General features: G+C 40.7%; 1 protein-coding gene and 1 pseudogene across 6 annotated transcripts in view; both read left to right on the forward strand.

The window, feature by feature from the left end:
- PSPH (phosphoserine phosphatase) overlaps positions 1-23,791 on the forward strand; it is a 45,884-nt gene that overhangs the window by 16,768 nt on the left and 5,325 nt on the right. For 4 of the 6 annotated variants that reach the window (XM_057695173.1, XM_057695170.1, XM_057695174.1 and 1 more), the window contains 4 exons: positions 8,543-8,912; positions 9,526-9,672; positions 13,952-14,006; positions 23,557-23,715. In XM_057695173.1, the coding sequence (XP_057551156.1) occupies positions 23,576-23,715 (140 nt within the window). In that variant the 5' untranslated portion in view covers positions 8,543-8,912; positions 9,526-9,672; positions 13,952-14,006; positions 23,557-23,575. Of the gene's footprint in view, positions 1-8,542; positions 8,913-9,525; positions 9,673-13,951; positions 14,007-16,765; positions 16,787-23,556; positions 23,716-23,791 lie in introns of those variants that run through there. The other 2 variants (XM_057695171.1, XM_057695175.1) reach the window with 2 other exon arrangements.
- Positions 563-1,396, forward strand: LOC130829041 (tetraspanin-6-like; annotated as a pseudogene).

The following is a 23,791-nucleotide window of genomic DNA, read 5'->3' on the forward strand; positions in this document are numbered from 1 at the left end:
GACTGTACGTCTTCTCTCACTTTTCTGTGGATTACTGGTCTTGTTCTTTTTTCTAGGACTTCTTTTTATATGAGGGAAATTAATTCTGCAAATACTTTTTTCTCACTTCGTGATTTGTCTTTTAACTGTATGTTAAAAAAAGGTTTTCTAGGGAATTCCCTGGCGGTCCAGTGGTTAGGACTCCCTGCTTTCACTGCCAAGCACCTGGGTTCAGTCCCTCGTCAGGGAACTAAGATTCTGCAAGCTGTGCAGTGGTTAGGTTTATTTTAAAAATATTTTTTTTGTTATGTGGAAAATTTTTATTTTTTATGGTCAAATTTATTAATGTTTTTAGTAGATTTTGAATCTTAGTTAAAAATACTTCCTTTATAGCAAACAGCAGTATATTTCTCCTTATATCACCTGTAATTTCTGCTTTGTGATATTTATAACATTTATGTTCATTTTGAATTATAACTGTAAGCAATATTTTCTCATTTAAAGGTTTTTTGGCCTGCGTTCCACTTGAGCTGCTATTAAAATCATTATTCTTGCTTTCTTTTATTTGCCCTTAACTAGTATGTCTTTACTCATCCTATTTTCAACCTTCTGAATTACTTTTAGGTGAGTTTCAAAAATACAGCATAGCTGGCGCAGCGGGGAAGGGTCTCAGGCTAGTCATGGCGTCCCCATTTCGGAGGCTGCAGACCAAACCCTTCATCACTTGTTTCAAGAGCGTCCTCTTGATCTACACAATCATCTTTTGGATCACTGGTGTTATCCTTCTTGCCATTGGCATTTGGGGCAAGGTGAGCCTAGAGAATTGTTTTTTGCCTTTTAAATGAAAAGGCCACCAATGTCCCCTTCGTGCCCATTGGCACTGGCACTGTCATTATTCTTGGGGCACCTTCGGCTGTTTTGCTACCTGCCTAGCTTCTGCATGGATGCTAAAACTGTATGCAGTGTTTCTGACTCATTTTTTTGGTTGAACTGGTCGCTGCCATCATAGGATTTGTTTTCAGACATGAGGTTAAGAACAGCTTTAAGAATAATTATGAGAAAGCTTTAAAGCAGTATAATACTACAGGAGATTATAGAAGCGATGCAGTAGACAAGATCCAAAATATGTTGCATTGTTGTGGTGTCACCGACTATAGGGATTGGAAGGATACTAATTATTACTCAGAAAAAGGATTTCCCAAGAGCTACTGTAAACTTGAAGATTGTTCTCCTCAGAGAGTTGCAGATAAAGTAAACAATGAAGGTTGTTTTATAAAGGTGATGATGATTATAAAGTCAGAAATGGGAGTTGTTGCAGGAATTTCTTTTGGAGTTGCTTCCTTCCAGCTGATTGGAATCTTTCTAGCTTACTGCCTCTCTCAGCGCCATAACAAATAACCAGTATGAGATAGTGTAACCAGCATAACAGGGGCCTATTCCTCACTGCGTAGAGGATATTAACATCCCCACCCCCAACCCTGTGAATTACAAGATCGCCTGGATGGAAGACCAGCATTTCTTACAGATAGCTTGAAAACCTACACCAATAGTCTGATTCGATCAAGACATTTGCTTGATATGTTCAAAGTCCACCTTTGGTCCCATTCATGTTAGATCCTTGAGATCTCCATATCACTCTGAAACACTGGAAGAGCTTAGTAAATTGTAAATGAAGCAAACAAAAAACAAAAACCAACAGAAAAAACAGCATAGAGTTTTGGTTTTACTTTCTTTTCTTTTTTTTAATATTTATTTATTTATTTTGACTGAACTGGGTCTTAGCTGTGGCTCAGGGGATCTTCGTTGCAGCATGTGGACTTCTTAATTGGGGCATGTGGACTTCTTAGTTGGGGCATGTGGGATCTAGTTCCCCGACCAGGAATTGAACCTGGGCCCCCAGTAATGGGAGCGTGGAGTCTTACCCACTGGATCACCAGGGAAGCCTCTGGTTTTACTTTTTGATTCAATCTAACAATGTTTTTATTCTAAGAGATACTATTTAAGTCAAGCCCCTTTAACATTTATTAAAATGAAAGAAATATTTAGTCTTAATTCTGACATGTTTTGTGTTATGTCTTCTTTTGCTTGCTTTGATTTGTGTGTGTACATATACATGTAAATTTATAATTTTCTGATATTTGGAAGCTTTGTATTTTTGTTCTAATGGTGATATTGATAAATATGCCTTTAGTGAATTCTCAGAATTTTCAGACTGTATCTATTCATTTTTTCTCTACTGATTTTAGTTAACAACATTATTTTTGTTTGTTTGTTTTAAGAACTTTTATTGAGATACCGTTAACATACAATAAACTGCATATATTTAGAGTGTACAATTTGGTGTTTTGTTTTCTTATTAGTAATGTATATATGGCAATCCCAATTTCCCGATTCATTCCCCGCCAACCCTCCCCACTTTCCCCACTTGGTGTCCATATGTTTGTTCTCTACATCTGTGTCTCTGTTTCTGCCTTGCAAACCGGTTGATTTGTACCATTCTTCTATATTCTGCATATATGTGTTAATATACAATATTTGTTTTTCTTTTTCTGACTCACTTCGCTCTGTATCACAGTCTCTAGGTCCATCCTACATGTCTTGACAAATGTCCCCGTTTCATTCATTTTTACTGCTGAGTAATATTCTGTTGTATACATGTACCACATCTTTTTTTTCCATTCATGTGTTAATGGACATTTAGAACATTATTTTTTAAACATTACCTTTACACTGTTAAATATGTTTCAAGTAACACCTTTAACTCTCAGTTACTGTAGATGAAGCAACCAACAAAAACTCACCCTACTTCATTTCTTCTATCATCTTTCCCCTCCTAATTTTTTGGTAGAATCATTTCTATATTGTCAGGGTATGCAATAATTTATATTCTAGTTTTTTTCTCCCCAACACCTAAGTTTGTTTAGTCTTAGTTTTGTAGTTATATATACTTAGTGTTCCTGCTTGTTCCTTTGTGGAAGTTTCCTTCGTCATTCATTAGCTGGTAGAAATGTGTTCATTAGTAGTTTCCCCAAGAAAAATATTCCCATGGGAAAAACATTCCCAGAGTTGATGTATCAAAACTATTGTTTGTAGTCCTTATGTGAATGGTGACTTGGTTTGGTTAAAAAAACATTGACTCATTCTTTATTTTCTTGAGTGTCTTATAGATCAGTGCTTCTACAATTTTAGTCTGCATCAGAATCATCTAGGGGGCTTGTCAGTATACAGATTACTGGGCCCCATACCCAGAGTTTCAGATTCAGTAGTCTAAGGTGGGCCCCAAAATTGGTCTTTCTAATAAGCTCCCAGGTGATGTTGATGCTGGTTGAAGGATCTCATTTTGAGAAACACTGTTGTAGCTATTGCCCCATTCTCTTCTGACATTAAATTCATCTGTGAAGTGTGAGGTCAGCCTGTTTTTTCCACCTTATAAATTACTAGCTCTATTTTCCTGGCAGCCTCAATGAGTATTTTCTTATTTTTAAATTCAGTAGCTTTTATTTATATATCTTTAAATACTTGTTTCATTCTAATGTTTTGGTTATCTTTGGGAATTTTAGTTGTGCATATGTTGGATCTCCTCAGCCTGTCTTCTACAGCTATTGCTTTCTATTTAATTCCCTTTCATTATTTTATGTTGTTTGCTTTTCTCACTTTTACCCTCTATATTTGTTAGTTTTATCATAATATCTATTTTTGTTTCTCCTTTTTAGTTTCATCTTCATTTTTCGCTGTTTTTTTTTTTTCCTCCTTTCTACCTCTTTCCTGGATTTTATGTGTCGTCTCACCTCCTCCTCTTATCTTGTCATCTCTTCCATGAATTCCTAAATTTGTATTTTTGTTTGCCTGTGATGTAGGCACTTCATTGTGTTTTTAAATATCAAGGCATGATGTATAATCAATCACAGTTTTCATTTTTTTCTGTGGCCAACAGTTTTCTAGTGTGTATTTTTTGTCTATGGGTAAGATTAGCTGCTCTTTTCTACTGTTTTAATAGTAATTTTGTATGAAAGGTTGCATTAGTTTGCGTAACAAAAACCACAAACTGGGTGGCTTAAAAATAGAATTTTTTCCGCCTCAAAGTTCTGCAGACTAGAAGTCCAAGATCAAGGTGTTGGCAGGTTTGGTTTCTTCTGAGGCCTCTCCTTGTCTTGCAGATGGCTGCCTTCTCACTGCATCCTCACATAGTTTTTGTTCTGTGCACACTCACATTTCTGGTATCTCCCCATGCATCCAAATTTTCTCTTTTTAGTAGGACCCCAGTCAGATTAGCTTAGGACTCAATCTAATTTATTTATTTTAGATTAATCCTCTCTTTAAAGACCTTATCTCCAAATAGAGTCACATTCTGAGGTACTAGGGGTTAGAACTTCAACATACAAACTTCTGGGGCACACAGTTCAACTCATAACAAAGGTGTTTGTCACTTCTTTTTCTTTAATCCATTATTAAATGAATTGTGTTTTCCAACCATTTTCAAGGGTCTTCTGTGAAGAAAGGGCAAGAGAGACCAAGGTAGTTTTCCGGGCTGCCCAACGCAAAGGTTTTTCAGCTGCCACAATCTGACTGTCCCATTCAGTGCGGCTCTTTCTGTAGTTTTTGTGTAGCCCTGCTTTCTTTGCTTCTCTGTTCTAAACTGAGCTTTTGCTCCCGACCTGTGCTCCCTGGCATCATCACTAGTCATTGCACACGGGAAACAAAGCTCCTGCACTTTAGGTGAGCTTTTTATCTACTTTCTGAGATTTATCATATCTGAGTTTCCCAGACATTCTTTTGGACATCCTGTACCTCTTCTTTCTACTATGTTCCCTGTAGCTGCAACCCAACCTCAGTTCTTTTCTTTTTCTTTTTTCTTTTTCAGTAAATTTATTTATTCATTTATTGGCTGTGTTGGGTCTTCGTTGCTGTGCATGGGCTTTCTCTAGTTGCGGAAAGCGGGGGGCTACTCTTTGTTGTGGCGCACGATCTTCTCATTGTGGTGGCTTTTGTTGTGGAGCATGGGCTCTAGGCTCGTGGGTTTCAGTAGTTGTGGCATGCAGGCTCAGTGGTTGTGTCTCATGGGCTCTGGAGCACAGGCTCCATAGTTGTGGTGCATGGGCTTAGTTTCTCAGTGGCACATGGGATCTTCCTGGAGCAGGGATCGAACCTGTGCCCCCTGCATTGGCAGGCAGATTCTTAACCACTGCACCACCAGGGAGGTCCTTCAGCCTCAGTTCTTTTTATCTCTACTTCTGCTCTGATTGTTTTGAATAACACATTTTTTAACTTTGGCATGAACCTCTCATCCTCAGTGAGTATTTTCTCATCCTCTGGGAATCTATTTTTGCTGGTGTTTTCTGTGATCTGCTGCTGCTGGTTCCCTTAAACACTCCAGGAGCCACTTCCCATGCAACCTCTGCCCAATCTCAGCTGCTCATGGTAATCCTTACTCAGGTCTTGTAGTCTTCAGTTGCTCTTTGTTTCCCAGCATTGCTGAATATGGGATTTTCATGTTTTATTTTTCCCTTCCTGTATTTCCCTGTTGCTTTATATGATTTTTAAAAAAGATTTATTTATGTATTTATTTATTTATGGCTGTGTTGAGTCTTTGCTGCTGTGTGTGGGCTATCTCTAGTTGTGGCGAGTGGGGGCACTCTTCGTTGCATTACTTGGGCTTCTCATTTCTGTGGCTTCTCTTGTTGCGGAGCACGGACCCTAGGCACATGGACTTCAGTAGTTGTGGCACTCAGGCTCAGTAGTTGTGGCACTCAGGCTCAGTAGTTGTGACTCACGGGCTCTAGAGCACAAGCTCAGTAGTTGTGGCACACAGGCTTAGCTGCTCCGTGGCATGTGGAATCTTGCCGGACCAGGGCTCAAACCTGTGTCCCCTGCATTGGCAGGCAGATTCTTAACCACTGTGCCACTGGGGAAGTCCTGCTTTATATGATTTATGGGGTGGAGGGCAGAGATTCAGTCATACATAGCTGTAGTACCTATATCACAATCATATTGCTTTGCAATGTAAAATTTCCCCATTTTTCTGCATTATAAAGATAGCTCTGTATTTTCCCTAATGCCAAAGATAATGTATAATACATAATTATGTAGAAAATTCAAGTCATACAAAAGAGTACAAGGAAGAGTGAAAATCATTGATAGGTAACTACTCAACATTTTGGTAAACATTCCAAACATCTCTCAGTTACACACAGATTTATATGAATAAATTCATACTATATATGCTGTTTTGTATTCTGCATTTTATTCAATAATATGTCCCAAAGTTCTTCTTTGTCAGTAGATATAGATTTACACTATTCTTTTTTTAATTATCAGAATTTATTCTTCCAAGCAACTATTATGACCTAACAGAAGTTACTTTAAATATATTTTTAAATTTTATTGAAGTATAGTTGATTTACAATTTTGTGTTAATTTCTGCTGTACAGCAACGCAATTCAGTTATATATATATTATATATATATGTTCTTTTTCATATTCTTTTCCATTATGGTTTATCACAGGATATTGAGTATGGTTCCCTGTGCTATGCAGTAGGACCTTGTTTATCCATCCTATATATACTAGTTTGCATCTGCTAATCCCACACTCCCAGTCCATCCCTCCCCCATGCTGCCTCCCCCTTGGCAACCACAAGTCTGTTCTCTGTGTCTGTGAAACCAAATAAATTAGAGAGGTAAATTCTTCATTCCTTTTACTTCCCAGAATTAACTGTTCCCCAGAGTTAACAACTATATGCAGACATAGATATTTAATCATATACTGCACATGTTTAGAGACATACACAGAGTTTTCTTCTTTCAAAAATGGGAATCAAGCTATATATAGTGTTCTGCAACCTGCTTTATTCACATGATGTATCATGGACATATTTCCAGGGTGTGATATTTTGAATGTCAGTATTTACATTAAATTGCATTTTTTTCTTTAACTATATTCTTTTAAAATATACTGTTTTAATATATTGGTATTTAATGTATTGATATAAAATATTAAATGTATTATAAAATATTTTATATATACATAGATACAAAAATCTGTATACACACTGCCCTTAAAATAAAGAAATATTATCAATACCATTAGGAAACTAACTCTATTAATAATCTCTTCCCAGTCTCATTTCCTTTCCTGCCCCAGAGGTAACTACTATTCTGCATTTTATGAGCTATCATTTATGATGTTAAGTGACATTATCTTTTTAAAGTTTCCAGCCAATGACTATTTATATGTATAGAGTACTGCTGTGAACATTCTTACATGTAACTCTTGGTACTCACATATGAGAGTTTCTTCTGAGTGCATTCTTGAGGTGGAATTGCTAGGTCATAGAAAATGTGCAGGTTCAATGTTGCTGAATAATACTATATTGTTTTCTAGAGTGATTGTTCCAAAGTACTATACTTTAGAAGGCTGTTTTATTTTATTTTTATTTTATTTATTTTTTGGCTGTGTTGGGTCTTCATTCCTGCACACGGGCTTTCTCTAGTTGCAGTGAGTGGGGGCTACTCTTCATCGTGGTGTGCAGGCTTCTCATTGAGGTGGCTTCTCTTGTTGTGGAGTACTGGCTCTAGGCCCTCAGGCTTCAGTAGTGGCGGCTCTTGGGTTCAGTAGTTGCGGCTTGAGGGCTCTAGAGTACAGGCTCAGTAGTTGTGGCACTTAGGCCCAGCTGCTCCACGGCATGTGGGATCTTCCCAGACCAGGGCTCGAACCCGTGTCCCCTGCATTGGCAGGTAGACTCTTACCACTTTGCCACCAGGGAAGTCCCTGGAAGGCTATTTTATTAGCACTGAATTACTTTTTAAAAAAAATTGAACTTGATTCTAACATAGTTAATCATTAGAAAATTTGTTAGCTTATAAAAATGTGGTCTATAGAGAACCTTACTTGTATTACTTTTAATAACCAGTTATGATTAAAACTTTGCAAAATAACGTGCTAGTGTTTTCATTATGACTTCATTATACTATATTGTATTTGATTCAGGTGTGCTATTTAGCATTATTCCAGAAGAACAGTGAAGCATATTCTCATCTGTTTAAATAGCTATGCCTTGTCTGATTGTTACCTGTGTTGCTTCCTGATTGTTACATGATCTGTGACCACCCATTAGCTGCCTTTGGACAACCTTTTTTTAAAATTTTTTTAATGGTTTGTGTTCTACCTAAACAGTGTCTATAACTCTTGCCACCTCACAGCCACGAGTGTTAATACAGGTGTAAATGTGAGGTGGGTACAGGGATCATAAATAGCTGACAGATTTTATTTGGTACATTTTATCTGAAATCTAATATTAAACACCTATGAAATATGAATAATAGCAAAAATGAACTCTTCGGTTTCAAATTTATTGTACGTGGGTTTCTTTTCCTCTTGAAATAAATTCTCAATTACCATTTTATGCTTGTATGCAAGTATTTGGTATTTAACATCCTGTTTCATTATCCTTATATCTGAATTCCTTGTCATAAAATAGAAACAAGTTCTTGACTAGACTGTTATTTTAGACCCTGTTATTTTGCCCTCCCCTGCTAATTGTATGACCTTTTACCTCATATTTCAGAACATCAAAATTCCTCCTTTCCATCCTTCATCAAAACCATCTCTGGCAGATCTGGGAGAAATTAAACCGGGTGTTCCCCAAACCTGGGAACATTTTCTCACTAATGAAATCTGAGAATATTGAACTTCAAAGGCACATGTGACCGCGGAGCATCAGAACTCCTGTTTCTGGATACAGCTGTGTTTTTTGAGGGGTCCTGTAGCAGAGGGCAGGGATGCTGTGACCGAGTCTTGCTCCAGCAATTTCATCCCCTCTACCTGAATGACCAGTTTTGGAGGGAGCCTGCAGACATGACTGTCAGTATCTTAGGTTTCAGGTTGTGTTTTAGGGTAGGACTTCACTGCCCAGCTCCAACCAGCTGTGCCCAAAGGTAAGTGTTTGGGAGCAATCACCCTTATTTAATGTAGTCAGCATAAAAGTAGCTGGGCAGGTGACACCTAGAGGAAAATAGGATGACAAAAAAAAAAGGGTGCAAAGACTCATTTTGTCACTCATGGTGTTTTGCATTTTAGTTGCTAATGTAAGTAGTTTTTGAATTTCTCTTGGGACCTACATTCCTACAAGAGCGTAAAGCCAAACGTAGATTTCAGAGGTCTTTAAGGGGCTTTCATTATTTGCAAGATCAGTGCAGAGGTCCCTCGCTTCTCTCACTTAACCTTATCCCAAGTGGTGGTGGCGGTGGAGAGCGCTTGGGAAGGACGGGAACTCTTTTGTTCCTCCTCCGCAAAGCAGACGCGGTGTGGCCCGCGGCTTTGCAGGATAGAGTCCACCACCGAGTGCAAGTCTAGGTCCGCGGGCGCAGAGCCCCCAGAGGCTGCAGGAGGCGGGCTCAGGGAGTCCCTCCCTCGGGGGCGGGGCCAAGGGCTTCTTCCCAGCCCGGCTCTGCAGAGCGGAGGTCTGCAGTCTCCAGTTAAGTAAAGTGCATGCTAACCCGGCCAGGAGCCACAGCACTTATCAGCACATCTCATGATTGTTTGGTAAAGGCTCTGCGGCTCTGCCCAGGTCACCTCCCTCGGAACTCCGCGACTGAACGTCGGAGCCAGCCCTCGGCCCCCCTGCAGTCGGACGGTTACAGCCGCGGGAGACCTGGAGGCAGTGGCAGCGGCCCAGGAACGAGCAGCAGCGCCCGGGTGAGTCTGGGTATGTGTTTATCTCTCCGTGTGCCCAGCTTTCTGTGATTGACCGGTCTGCCTGCCCTACACCCAGGGCCTCTGTAATTCTACATTTATTTTTCTTAATCGGAATAGGTAAAATGTTTCATGGGATTCCAAGGGTTTCTTTGCATCCGTTTACTTTTGAATGGTTTTCACTTGTTTTATCCCACTGCTGCCTGTTACCAAACAGCATGAATGAATGATGCAATCCTACATAGAGGAGTCATCAGTACAAGAGTAGGAAAATCTCCAGAATTTAGAGTTGCAGTGGCTGACTTCATCAACTTCTGTCCCATTAGAATTTTAATTATGTACTTACAAGATACGCTGTTGTAAAGGTACAGCTTCAAGCTGGGAGTTACTTCCATTCATTAAACTATGTACTGTGTTTTCTTTATATGTGACTTGCACATTGTGTTTACCCTTTAAATATTTGACTGACTGGTATTGGAATGAGGATCGGGGAAGAAAGGTTAAATCCAGGATTTCTGTATGTTATTACAGCTGCCTGGTATGTTTTTAATATAATGATCATAGTCCTGTCACTTTCATGTTGGGAAACAAAGTAGTCTGGACATTTTAAGTTTCAGATTATTTGATACATGCCTAGTGACTTTTTTTAAGCTAATGTTTTACTGATGTATAATTTAATGCGATAATAGGCACCCATTTTAAGTGTACATTTTGATGAATTTTGACAGTGTTGTTCACATTTATAATCACCACCACAATAGGACACTTCCATCACCCTTAAAAGTTTCCTAGGGGGGCTTCCTAGGTGGTGCAGTGGTTGAGAATCCGCCTGCCAATGCAGAGGACATGGGTTTGATCCCTGCTCCAGGAAGGTCCCACATGCCACGGAGCAACTAAGCCTGTGTGCCAAAAAAAAAAAAAAAAGTTTCCTAGGGCCTTTTTGCAATCAGGTCCCCCCACTCTTAGCTCTACTGGCCTGATTTTTATCATTATAGCGTTTGTTTGTATTTTCTGGGATTTCATATGAACAGAATCATATTGTATGTACTCTTTTGTGTCTGGCTTCTTCTGGTCAGTATAATGTTTTCTATATTTATTCATGTTCTAGCATGCATTAGTAATTCATATCTTTTTATTGCTGAGTAGTGTTCTATTCTAGGGACGTAATACAATGTGTTTATCCATTTATCTGTTGGTGGTCATTCTAATTTTGGGCTATCACGAATAAGGCTGCTTTGAATATGTTTTCATTTCTCTTGAATAAATTTCCAGGAGTGGGACTGCTGACTCTTACATTAGGTAAATGTTAAATTTCGTAAGAAACTGCCAAACTGTTTTCCAAAGTGGTTGTGCCATTTTACATTCCCACCAGCAATGTATAGGAGTTCCAGTTGTTCCATGTCCTCACCAATACATGATATTGTCACTCTTTTTAATTTCTTTATTCTTCTTTTGAGTTTATTTGCACATCTTTTTTGAAATGCCTGTTGCTCATATTTTAATGAGTTGTTTGTCTTATTGAGTTCTAAGAGTTCTTTATTCTCGATAAAAGTCCTTTATCAACTATATGTATTATGAACATTTTCTGCCATTCTGTGACTTGCCTTTTTTTTCCTTTCTCCATTCCACACCCCCAACCCCTGCCTTAATGGTCTTTTGAAAAGCAGAAGTTTTTAATTTTGGTGAAGTCCAATTTATCACTTTTTTCCTTTTATTATTCATGCTATTTGCATTTTATTTGAGAAAATTTTTCCTACCTTAAGTTGTTCTATTAGCTATCTATCGCTGCATAACAAATTATTCCAAAACTCAGCAGCTTAAAATGACAAACGTTTATTTTCTCACAGTTTCTGAGGGTCAGAAATCTGGGAGCAGCTTAGCTGGGTGGTCCTGGTTTAGGGTCTCTTAAGAGGTTGCAGTTGGCCAAGGTCAACTTATCTGAACACTTTATTGGGGGAGGATCTGCCTCCCAGAGCATTCACCTGGTTGTTAGCAGGATTCAGTTCCTTGAGGTTGTTGGACTGAGGTCCTCAGTTCCTCACTGGCTGTTTGCTGGACATCCCCTCAGTTCTGCCACATGGGCCTCTCATAGGGCAGCTGCCAACATGGCAGCTGCCTTCCCCCAGAGTAAGGAGTGGGGGTGCTGAGGCAAGATGGAAGCCACATTCTTTTTTTTTTTTTTCTTCTTTTTTCTGAGATTAACTCACTTTATTTTATTATTTTATTTTATTTTTTGGCTGCACTGCATGGCTTGCAGGATCTTAGTTCCCTGACCAGGGATTGAACATGGGCCCCAGCAGTGAAAGTGCCAAGTCCTAACCACTGGACTGCCAGGCAATTCCCTGAGATTAACTCACTTTAAAAAAGCCACTTTTATTGATACTTTATAATTAGAAATAATTATCGATTCACAGAAGGCTGCAAAGAAATACACAGGGAAATCTCATGCACTCCTCCTTCCCCCATTCCCCTTCCCCTTCCCCTGAAGGCAACATCCCAAGGAACTGACATTGGCACAATCCATAGAGCCTGTTCAGACCTCACAGTTAAACACACACTCGTTTGTGTCAGTCTCATTTTGCAAGTGATATCCTGTCACCTCTGCCTCATTCTGTTCATTGGAAGAGAGTTACTAAACCCAGCTTACTATCAAGGGCAGGGGGTTACCAATGGGTTGGAATAGCAGGAAGTCTGTTCACTAGGTTTTTTGGATGTTTTTTGTTTATTGGCCACACTGCCTGGCCTGCAGGATTTTAGTTCCCTAACCAGGGATGGAACCCAGGCCCCCTGCAGTGGAAGCATGGAGTCCTAACCACTGGACCGCCAGGCAGTTCCCACTAGGGGCTGTTTTAGAGGCTGCCTACCACAGGTGTACAATTTTCCTCCTGTGTTTTAAAAGTCTTATAATTTTAGCTTTTGTGTTTAGGTCTTGATTCATTTGGAGTTAATTTTCGGCCTTGGACTACAGGTTAGGGAAGAATATACATTTTAAGATGTCTATATTTTATTAAAACTACCAGGTAGGATTTCAATATAATAATGATCAGAGTCTTGTCATTTTCATGTTAGTGAAACAAAGGACAGAAAGGACATCTTAAATTTTCACATGATTTAATACATGCCCAATTTAAAAAAAAAAAAAAAGGCCAGTAGCAAAGTATGAATTCTAAATTAGAAGAGAAATAGAGCAGGCCTTTATAATTAAAACAGTTTCTCCTTTAGATGTAAACGGATCAAGGGAGAAAGAATAAACTATATTAAAGAAGCAAATTGGAAATATTCCTTTTCTTGTCCTGCCTTTCTGGGCCGTGGGTTCGCTCTTAAGAGCAGCCGCTTCCTGAGAGGGCCACTAGGGTGCAGCTCTCACTGGCTTGCAGGGAAGTGGGATTCAGACAGGACACCTGCAGAAGCCAGTCATGCTCAGAAAAGTGAGAAAGAAACACTAGACCTGTAGGCTTAGGTACGAGGCTTGGAGCACACCTGGTACTCTTCCACCTTCACGGGAGTATTATCCTGTGTGACTCTGGTGAGAGAAAGGGTACATCGAACCCTTTCTGTGTTCCGTGAGGGCCGTATTTGAACCTTCCAAAGGATTCATTTCCATTCTGGCTTCTTTTGTCAACCTCTACTTTGCTTTTTCTTGCTGCTTGTTCTTAACTATTTCTTTTTATCTCTTTTACTTCTGAGATTGAGCACCTTTATCCACTTCTGTTTACAGTTTAAATGATGAGGGTTATAATTTGAAGTTGTTGGCTTTGTTCCCTTGTTATTGGGCAGCAGGACTCCCCTCTGACTGTTCTTGGAATATTGTTGACGTTCCTCATTTTGAAGACAGCAGGGACCGTTTCGTAGAACCTGTAATGTATCTGTGTTGGCTTCTCTGTATTTGTATTGTATTTTCCCGATAGATCCTCTTTCCCTTTCTCTCTCCTTTCCCTTTTCTTTGAGCCTTGCTAATCCAGTGTAGGTGATTTCCCATCAGACTCGAAGCTTTTGCAGATAAAGCCACAGAGAAGAGAGTGTTTCCTTCTCTGCGGTGCTTAAAGGAGGCAGAAGTGAAGTGTTTCTCAGGGGAAGCAGTCTTAGGAGACTGCAGCTGACCCTACTTGGTACTGGCCCTACTAGGAGGGAGAGTGAAGCTAGACAGTCTCCTGTTTCTTCCCTGTGTCTGAACCTTGATGTTCCTTTCTCCGTTTTTTCCTAGGCTCTTACTCTTGCAGAACTCACAAGATTTCTCTTAAAGAAATTTGTAGTCAGAACTTTATGCTGTGTTTTTATTCAGGAAAGAAGCGGGAAGAGAAGAGTGTCATCTCCTAGGAATCCAGCACTGGAGAAACGTGAGTCTGATTTGTCTTTTGCTGTTTTCATTGTATATTTATCAGTTAACAGTTTACCCTTCAATGAATTAAAAAAATTGTTGTAATCTATGTGGTATGCATAGAAATCTCAGGTTCCCCAAAGAATAGCTGTTCTTTTTTTTATCATAAAATATACTATAAATGCATTGACTAGGAACCCTAGCCCTAGTTACAGGAATGCTCTTTGACTCTCCCCTCTGATCCAGAAACCTCTCAGACTCCATTGGGCATTGTTTCCCTGCTTGGAGGGCCCCAAACAGACTCACTCCTATGACCAAAGCCACCCCAGGTGACGCCCATCTAAGCCCAGGAAACTTTGCTCTGTCGGGGGCTTCAACCTCTGTACCAGCTTATATTTGTTCTTACACAGGTGAAGGTAAGAGGTCAATCTCAGCAAAAGCGGAAGTTGGTGAAAGTGATCTTAGATGCCTCTTGCAAGATACTTAGATGGAGAAGTTGGAACAGAGTTTGTTTGGATGAGGAAGTTTTTCTCCTCTTATCTAAAACCAAACTTCCTAAGGTTGGCCCTGAAGGAAAACTTGTTTTTGTACTTTTGGAGCTGGGGGTGAGAAGGGGTTGTCGGCTGTGGCTTCTTTAACCAGTTGGCCCTCTGGTTCCCCAAGATGGACCTGCTTGGGGTTGGGTGGGCAGGAGTCCTGTCCTGAGAGACAGAAGGCAGTGGGCCAGTGGTCGGGACTAGGCCTGGGCGCTGCCATACTTAAGCACAGACCTTTCCACCAGGATTTCTTCCACCCCTGTCCCGTCCCCCTTCCTTTCAAGGGCCAGATGTGAGGGATCCAGAGTCCATTCTCCAGCAACGATTTTTCTAATGTACACAATTCACTTTGAAGCAACTGAACCTACTCAGCAGATTTCCCGTCTGCTCCCTGGAGCTATGAAAATTTGAATTTGCATGAATCATGAGTCACTCCTGGTGGAGACAGTGAAAAAAAAGAGGGAACCAGAAGTGAACAAAGAGGCAGAGCATTTTACAGTGTGGGTTGGAAAGTGCTAAAGGAACCTGCATTTATTCTACAGTCTAAGCAAGGGTTGAAACCCATGTAAGCCAAGGGGTGGAGGGCATATCCCCTGGCACAAGCATTTAGTGGGCAAAGTTAAGGTCATATAATCCTGCTCCATCTCCTAGGGAGGGCATGGAGAGGGTCAGCCTTCCACCTAACTTCAGTGTGATGTTTGTGTACAGCTATTAGCATAAATAGCACCATCTTGGACCCTTACAGTTTCTCCTGTCCTTCTGCTGACCCTATCCAGGACTGTACGGGGCAGTGAGTCACTTCTTGTCGTCAAGGGCTTTGTAGTTAATAGACATTGTTTAATAATCATTAGGACCAGGTAGCCTCTGTGCTCTGTTAGTCCCCAAACAATGATGAAAACCTCCCCTGACTATTCGCGGCACCCATGAGACTACGTACCCATTCATAAACCTTGGCTTAGGAGTGCACGCCCTGTTTCCAAGCACCCACCCCCACGCACTATGAAGTTGTCCCAGTGGCCCCCTGGTGGTGGGAAGTGCAGCTGCGAATGCTTCTGGGTCATTGTCCACCTGATCCAGACCCCACCCTCCGAGTAAGTCACCTATGACAGACTGATCCATTGATCATATGGAGCTGCCTGCCTCATTTTTTGGTCTCAGGATGCCTCTCAGTTTGGTGGGCACTTTTAGTTCCCTCTGTCCTCCAGTAGTTTGTCTCAAAATTCCTGTCTTTGGAACCAAAATCTGTCTTTGGAACCACAGTGCAACGCAGGATGCAGGTGTCAGCAATTCTGAGTTATAAGTCAGGACTAGAGTTCCTCTGAGCCTGTGGAAATCAGTCCTCACTTTATTTGAGGAAATGTATGTTTCCTTTCATACTTGAGGCTTATGATCTGGTTGAAGCTATTGCTGATATCAGTGGCTGGAAAGAGGCTCAAGGTGCTGGCTTTTCAAACGTGAGCAATAATGATTTGTCTGATCATCCCAACGAGACTGGGAGCCTCTTGAAGATGGTGCCGCTTCTGTGTTTCCCAGGTCTTGTGCGAGGCACAGAGTGGCACCGTGGGCTGGCTTCATCTTCTTACAGCTTTGAGGCTTTAGGAGCCTGTCATTCATTCTCAGGAGTCTTGTCCATTCCTCATTACTTGTATTGCCTCCGGTACATTCTTGTAAGGTTCTTTAGCCCAGCACATTTATCTCATTTTAGCTCCTCACACTTCATTTGTTTGTCTGTTGCTAGCTTCCTCTCCATTTACAAGTGGCTCATTCTCCATGCTCACTGGAACTGCATTGCGTTAAGCACTGCTTCTCAGCTGATAGACTTCTGTCTTCTAGGCTTTTATAGTGAGCCTGCCTAGCCACGTAATATTAGGTTGATTCCCTCTGGACCAGAGCCAGATGGGCATTTCTGAGGCACAGAGAGTGGGATATGGAGCTCCTTGGAGTTCCCTGGCTTGGTGGGAATTTGACAGTTTATGAAAGCTGTTTCTGTCTCCTGGTTTCCCAAAGAATGGGCAGGTCTTCTTTCACTGTTAGTGAATCATCACCTATTGTGTTGTATAGCTAGCAGAACTTTGGTCTGAATTCTTTTTTTTTTTTTAACTTTTATTTTTTATTGAAGTATAGTTGATTTACAATGTTTCAGGTATACAGCAAAGTGATTATTATACATACATATGTGTGTATGTATATATGTATTCTTTTTCAGATTCTTTTCCATTACAGGTTATTACAAGATATTGAATATACTTCCCTGTGCTATACAGTAGGTTCTTGTTGTTTATTTATATATAATAGTGTGTGTCTGTTAATCCCAAATTCCAAATTTATCCCTCCCCCGCCTTTCCTCTTTGGGAACCATAAGTTTGTTTTCTATGATTGTGAGTCTCTTTCTGTTTTTTTTATTTATTTATTTATTTATTTATTTTTTATTTTTTTTGGGGGGTACACCAGGTTCAATCATCTGTTTTTATACACATATCCCCGTATTCCCTCCCTTCCTTGACTCCCCCCCCCCTTTCTGTTTTGTAAATAAGTTCATTTGTATCTTTTTTTTTTTGGATTCCTCATATAAGTGATATCGTGATATTCGTCTTTCTCTGTCTGACTTAATTCACTTAGTATGATAATCTCTAGGTCCATCCATGTTGCTGCAAATGGCATTATTTCATTCTTTTTTATGGCTGATTAATATTTCATTGTATAAATATACCACATCTTCCCTATCCATTCATCTGTTGATGAACATTTAGGTTGCTTTCATGTCTTGGCTGTTGTCAATAGTGCTGCTATAGATATTGGGGTGCATGTATCTTTTTGAATTAGAGTTTTCGTCTTTTCCGGAAATATGCCCAGGAGTAGGATTGCTGGGTCATATGGCAGTTCTCTTTTTAGTTTTTAAGGAACCTCCATACTGTTCTCCATACTGGCTGTACCAATTTACATTCCCACCAACAGTGTAGGAGGGTTCCCTTTTCTCCACACCCTTTGCAGCTTTTGTTATTTGTAGACTTTTTGATAGTGGCCATTCTGACCAGTGTGAGGTGGTACCTCATTGTGGTTTTGATTTGCATTTCTCTAATGATTAGCGATGTCGAGCATCTTTTCACGTGCCTGTTGGCCATCTGTATGTCTTCTCTGGAGCATAATCTGAATTCTTGGTGAAAGTCTTTGACATTTCCCAGGTCCATGTTACGTTCTTAACAATGTCTAACCTTATTTAATTCTGCTTAATTTACCCACCTCTCTTACGTTGTCTCTGTACATTTGAGGTCCAAGTTTCAGTTCTTTGGCCATCGCTTAGGAGCTGTATGACTTTGGGTAAAGCATTTGACTTCCTTATACCTCTATTAGTTAATCTGTGAAATGGATGTATTAATATTGTTCCTGCAGAAAGGCATGGGACTAGCCACAGATAATGGCTTTGGGTTTCCTTCCAACTTCAGAATATATGATGTTGATTCTCTTTCTCTGTTATAGTCATCATTGCTGGTTAAGGATTTTAATTTTAGGGTAATAGCACACTAAATTGGAATTGTTTTATTGAGAACAGTAATCTATTTGATTCTGTGTTGAGTTCTTAGTAACTGCTTAGGTGCAACTCTTAATTCATGAAACATTTAATTTTAACACCCACGGTGCTGGAAACAGAAAGATAATTCAGTCAAGGTCCCTACCCTGAAGGACCTCACAGTCTAGGAGAGGAATGGGAGTGATTAATTAGTTCTCTGAGGGGGTTATGAAGGTGCTAGTACAGGGAAAATCATTTAATCTGCACCTTGAAGAATAAATAGGAATTTCCCCACTAGACATGAGTAATTAGGTGATTTAAGGCAGAGGGAACAGCATTTGCAAAGGTACAGAGAATTAAAAAACCATGACATGTTTAAGGAACAAGAAATCCCCTGTATTCTTTGAGCATGAAGTGTGGGTGTGTGTATGTGAGTGTTTGTGGCGGGGGAGAAGAGCAATGGGGAATAGAGTGGTGAAATAGGATTCAAATCATGAAGGGTATAAATGAATTGAATAACAGAGACATCATGTTAATTTATATGCTAATGATGAGGAATGGGTGAGCAAGGGCATCATGAGGTCTGATGTGATTAACCTGATTTGATTCTACAGTCCTCAGCAGCCAAACCTGAACACAGGCAGGCACGTAGTGTAGTTAAAATTTAAGTGCTGATGACTGCATTAAAAAGAAAGTCTTTACCTTTTAAAAATACATACTGAAATAATTTTGTGTGGAATGATATGATGATTTGCTTTGAGATAAATCAGATTTATCTCAAAGGTGAAAGTGTGTGGGTGTGAGATTGCGATTTGTAATAAACATGTATTTGATCCTGCCCTATTTCTGGCTCAGAGCTCCTAAAATCCTTGGAATTTCCTGTGATGAGAGCGATAAAGATGTCTCTTACGTTAATGCGGTGACTTTTGGACCCACCTAAGGATGGGGGCTGTTTGCCATGAGAGCCAACCATGTGATTAGAGGGTTGGAACTTTTGGTCCCGTTGCCCTGACCTCTGGGGAGGAAAGAGAGGCTAGAGGCTGAGCTCAGTCACCAATGACCAATGATTTAATAAATTATGCCCTTGTAATGAGTCCTCCGAAAAGGACGGGATTTGAAGAGCTTCTGGGTTGGTGAACACAAGGAGATTTGAGGAGAACGGCATGCCTGGAGAGGGCACAGAAGCTCCATGCCCCTTCCCACATACCTTGCCCTGTACATTTCTTTCATCTGCTGTTCCTGAGTTATATCTTTTTAGAATAAATCTTGTAAAGTTCTGTAAGTCACTCTAACAATTTAATCAAACCCAAGGAGGGGGTCGTTGGAACCTTTGGTCTATAGTGAGTCAGTCAGAAGCACAGGTGATAATCTGGAGTTGTAACTGGCATTTGAAGTGTGTGTGTGTGTGTGTGTGTGTGTGTCGGGGGTGGAGTGGGGTCAGTCTTGTGGGACTGAACCCTTAACCTCTGGAATCTGATGCTCTCTTTCTGGGTAGATAGTGTTGGAATTGAGTTGATGTATAGGATACCCTGCTGGTGTCCAAGGATTGCTTGGATATATGGGAGCTCCAACCCCCAATGTTGGAAACTTTTATAGTGTTGTTGGTGAAGTGAGATTTGCTCTGATTGTTGGAGCAAGATGATAAATAACATGGAGTTTGTGTATTCATACTTTCTATTTCTGTATGTATTTGGAATTTGTCACAATAAAACGTTTAAAAAATGGTTAGTTGTGGGTATGTAATTCACAGTTGTATCATTTTATTTATTCATTCAACCTTCAGAAATTAATTGAGCATCTACTCAAAAGAGGTTCAAAGCAATAGGTGTTTTGGAAAAATTTGGATATTAATATAAAGAGCTTTCAATCCAAGAATGGAGGTGATATGCACATAAATCAATTTAAGACAAGTTGGAATATTATAAATTCCATATCTTAAAAACAGGTCTACACAAGTACTGTGGAAGTTCTGGGGAGATATTTTTTCCAGCTCAGGGGAATCAGGGAAGTCTTAACAGTGAAAATGGCATTTGAGCTTTATTCATTCACTTAATTCAACAGGTATTGCTGAGCCCTACTATGTGCCAAATACTGTACTCAGTCCTAAGCATCCAGCAGTGAACAAAGCTGATAAAGAGCGTACTCTTGTGAAATTTACATCCTAATGGGAACAGATAGATATCACATAATAAAAGTTTTATTGAGTGTTGGAAGATGAGAGATGTTACAGAATAAAGAAGTAGGGCATCATGAGGGAGGTTAGTAATATTGGGGATAAGGTTAGGGAGGAAGGTTACCGTGGTAAACAGGGTGGTCAGGTTGACATTTGGGCAAACTCTTGCCAAAGGAATTGGCCAAGTGAATATTCACGTGATGAGCCTTCCCTCCAAGTGCACAGCCGGAGCAAAGGTCCTAAGTGGGGAGCCTGCCTGGTGTATTTGCAGAGCAGCAAGAGGACCAGTGAGGCTGGAGTAGAGTAAACAGGGGGAAAGGAGTAGAAAATGAGGCCAGAGAAGTAATGGCAAGGGCGTGGTGGTGGTGGTAGTGGGGTGGTGGTGGTGGTGGTTGTGCCACAGCTGGGGGGCAGACCTTCTAGGTAATCATAAGGACTTTGGCTTTTACTTTTAGTAAAATGAAGAACCGTTGAAGGATTCTGAGCCAGGAGTGTAACATGATTTGGCTTACAACTTACAGGGATTCTCTGGCTGTTGTGTTGAGAGCAAATACTGGAGTGGGGACCTTTTAGGAGGCTTTGGTATAATCTTGGCAAGAAACATGGGTGACTCAGGCTAGAATAGCAGTGGATGTGGTGAGGAGTGGTCGTATTTTAGTTGGATCTTAAAGGCAGAACCAACAGCATTTCCCGAAAGAGTGGATGTGGGATTTGAGAGAAAGAGAAATGTCAAGGGTGACTGAAGAATGGAGTTGCCATCAAGGGAGAGGAGGAAGGCTGCAAGAATGACAGTTTTTGGTGGGGAAGGAAGATCAGGAGCTCAGTTTGGGACATGTTAAGTTTGGGATGTTTACCAGGCATCTGAGTGGAAGTCAGGTAGGTAGTTGGAGTTTAGAGTTTGGGAGAGAAAACTGAGCTGCAGGTGTACATTTGGGAGTTACTGTCATAGAGATGACGTTTAAAGCCATGAGCCTGGATGGATTAATTCATCTAGGGAGTGAATATAGGTAGAGAAGACCAAGGACGGACCATGGGCCATTGCAACATTAAGAGAACAGAAGAGAGCCAACCAGCAATGGCGCTCAGCCCCAGAGAGTGGATGATATGCGAACCTAGGAAGTCAGTCCTCTAAGTTGAGGGATCCGCTTGAACAAGTGGGTGATGCTGGAGGAGAAAACAGATTGTAGATAACCAGTAGCAGATGTGTTTAGTATTCATGTTTTTTAAGAATAGTTTTCTGTTGAATGGGGACTTATTCACATTTAGGTTGATAATGTTAGTGCAGAGTTCAAGATTGTATTATCTAACTGGATTCATTAATGTACCCTCCCTTGCCTGTTTTTAGCAGGTCTCCAATAAAACTCACATTTCCTGTTTGGAGTACTCTCTTGTAAGGGCTCAAAACAAGGATCAGCAAATTTTTTCTGTGAAGGGCCACATGGTAAATATTTCAGGCTTTGCAGGCCATACAGTCTCTGATACAGCTACTCAACTTGTCTGTTGTAGTGGGAAAGCTGCTATAGACACATAAACGATGAACATGGCTGTATTCCAATAACACTTTATTTACAGACACTGAATTTTGAATTTTTTTTAATTTTCATGTTTCACAAAATATTGTTCTTCTATTTTTTCCCAACTATTTAAAATGTAAAAGTCATTCTTCATAGGCTGTGCGAAGATAAGTGGCAGGCTGGATTTGGCCTACTAGCTGTAGTTTGCTGACCTCTGGCTTAAAAGATTTTTTTTTTTCCAGGTCAACTTTGAACTGGATCATCCTGCCAAATGCACTGGTTTGAAATCAGTTGCAAAGTGGGTTGGCCAGCCTCCTTTGAGTCTGTTTCAGCCTCTGTTTATGCTAAATAGAGATGATGTGCAGCGTTCGTGTGCTGTTGTACATGACACATTAGTCTCTGATGGGAGAGTGGTCTGCGTGACCTCTAGGATCTTGTTCACCTCCACAACTCTAGTACAGTGATTTTTTGGAAAAAAAAAAAAAAAAGAAATACTCAAAATTCTTTTGAAACTATCCTCTAGCTTGTGTAGCACTATGGTCTCCCACAGTTTCTTCCCGTTACCTTCTCCTCTCATTTTCTTTCTCAGGCTCCTGACTTGAATGTCCCATTCCTGCACTCTGTCCTCAGCCCTCTTCTTTCTCCCCCTCTCCTCTTTCTCTGGTGACTTCCATCAAGCCGTGCCTCCAGTTACCACCTCTGCACTGGAGACTAACACATGTGGATGTTTAGCTCTGACTTCTCTTCTGAGGGGGAAAGCCTTTCAAGATTTCCTCTTAGCCAGAAGTTAAAATCCAAACTTCTTAGCCTAGCCCACACTAACTCCCTGTGCACTGCCTGGCAGCTGGACTGGGCCGTCAGGCAGCTTCCAGCTCGTCATCTGTGCTTCTGCCGTCTTGCCTTTGCCTGTGCTCTTCCCTCTGGCGTCACTACCCTCTCGTCTTGCTGCCAGATCCCCCTCCCTGCTAATTCCCAGCACACGCCCAATTCACGTCCTGCCCTTTGAGAACCCACTCAGAGGGCCACTTACTCTGCAAGATTCAGCTCAAATGCCTGTAACTTCTTGGAAGCCCTGTTTCAGAGACAAGGTTAAACGTTTTCTCTGTGTGCTCGTGGTATCTTATGCACATTTCCATTACAGTGCTTGCCTTGTTGCTCTAATTGTTAGGTCAACAGTACTTGAATATTGGTTGAACATCAAATATATCCCTAAGTTGGTACCTTCACTAGACTGAATTTCTGGGAGCAGAGTTTGGGTCCCGCTCATCTTTGTAACCCCAGAGCCTGACATTTGGAAGATGCTTAATTTGTGTTAAAAAAAAAATGAATGACTCCATGAGGACATGCTTATGTGGGCTACCCTGACTTTGATACAAATTAAAATGTATTGAGGGCTTCCTAGGTGGCGCAGTGGTTGAGAATCCACCTGCCAACGGAGGGGACACGGGTTCGATCCCTGCTCCAGGAAAATCCCACATGCCGCGGAGTAACTAAGCCTGTGTGCCACAACTACTGAGCCTGCGTTTTAGAGCCCGTGAGCCACAACTTATGAGTCCATGTGCTGCAACTACTGAAGCCCACGCGCCTAGAGCCCATGCTCCGTAACAAGAGAGGCCACGGCAATGAGGAGCCTGTGCACCACAACGAAGAGTAGCCCCCACTCACCGCAACTAAAAAAAAAGAAAGCCCGCGCACAGCAAAAAAGACCCAACATAGCCAATAAGATAAATAAATAAATAAATTTAAAAAAATATATTGATATTCCTAGGCAAAATTAGACCTTTTTATGAGTTTTTTTTTTTTTTGTCTTTAAATATATTTATCTTTTTCTGTTGTAGGAGGAAAATTCTTCCAAAGATGGTCTCCCATTCAGAGTTGAGGAAACTTTTCTGTTCAGCTGATGCAGTGTGCTTTGATGTTGATAGCACGGTCATCAGAGAAGAAGGAATTGATGAGCTGGCCAAATTCTGTGGAGTTGAGGATGCTGTGTCAGAAATGTAGGAACAGTATTTATTCACCTTGTACGAAATGATAAAGAATTGCAAAAGAAGAGTGACTTTTGGATGACGTGCA

Source organism: Hippopotamus amphibius, chromosome 9, assembly GCF_030028045.1.
Source record: "Hippopotamus amphibius kiboko isolate mHipAmp2 chromosome 9, mHipAmp2.hap2, whole genome shotgun sequence".
Classification (NCBI taxonomy): Eukaryota; Metazoa; Chordata; class Mammalia; order Artiodactyla; family Hippopotamidae; genus Hippopotamus; species Hippopotamus amphibius.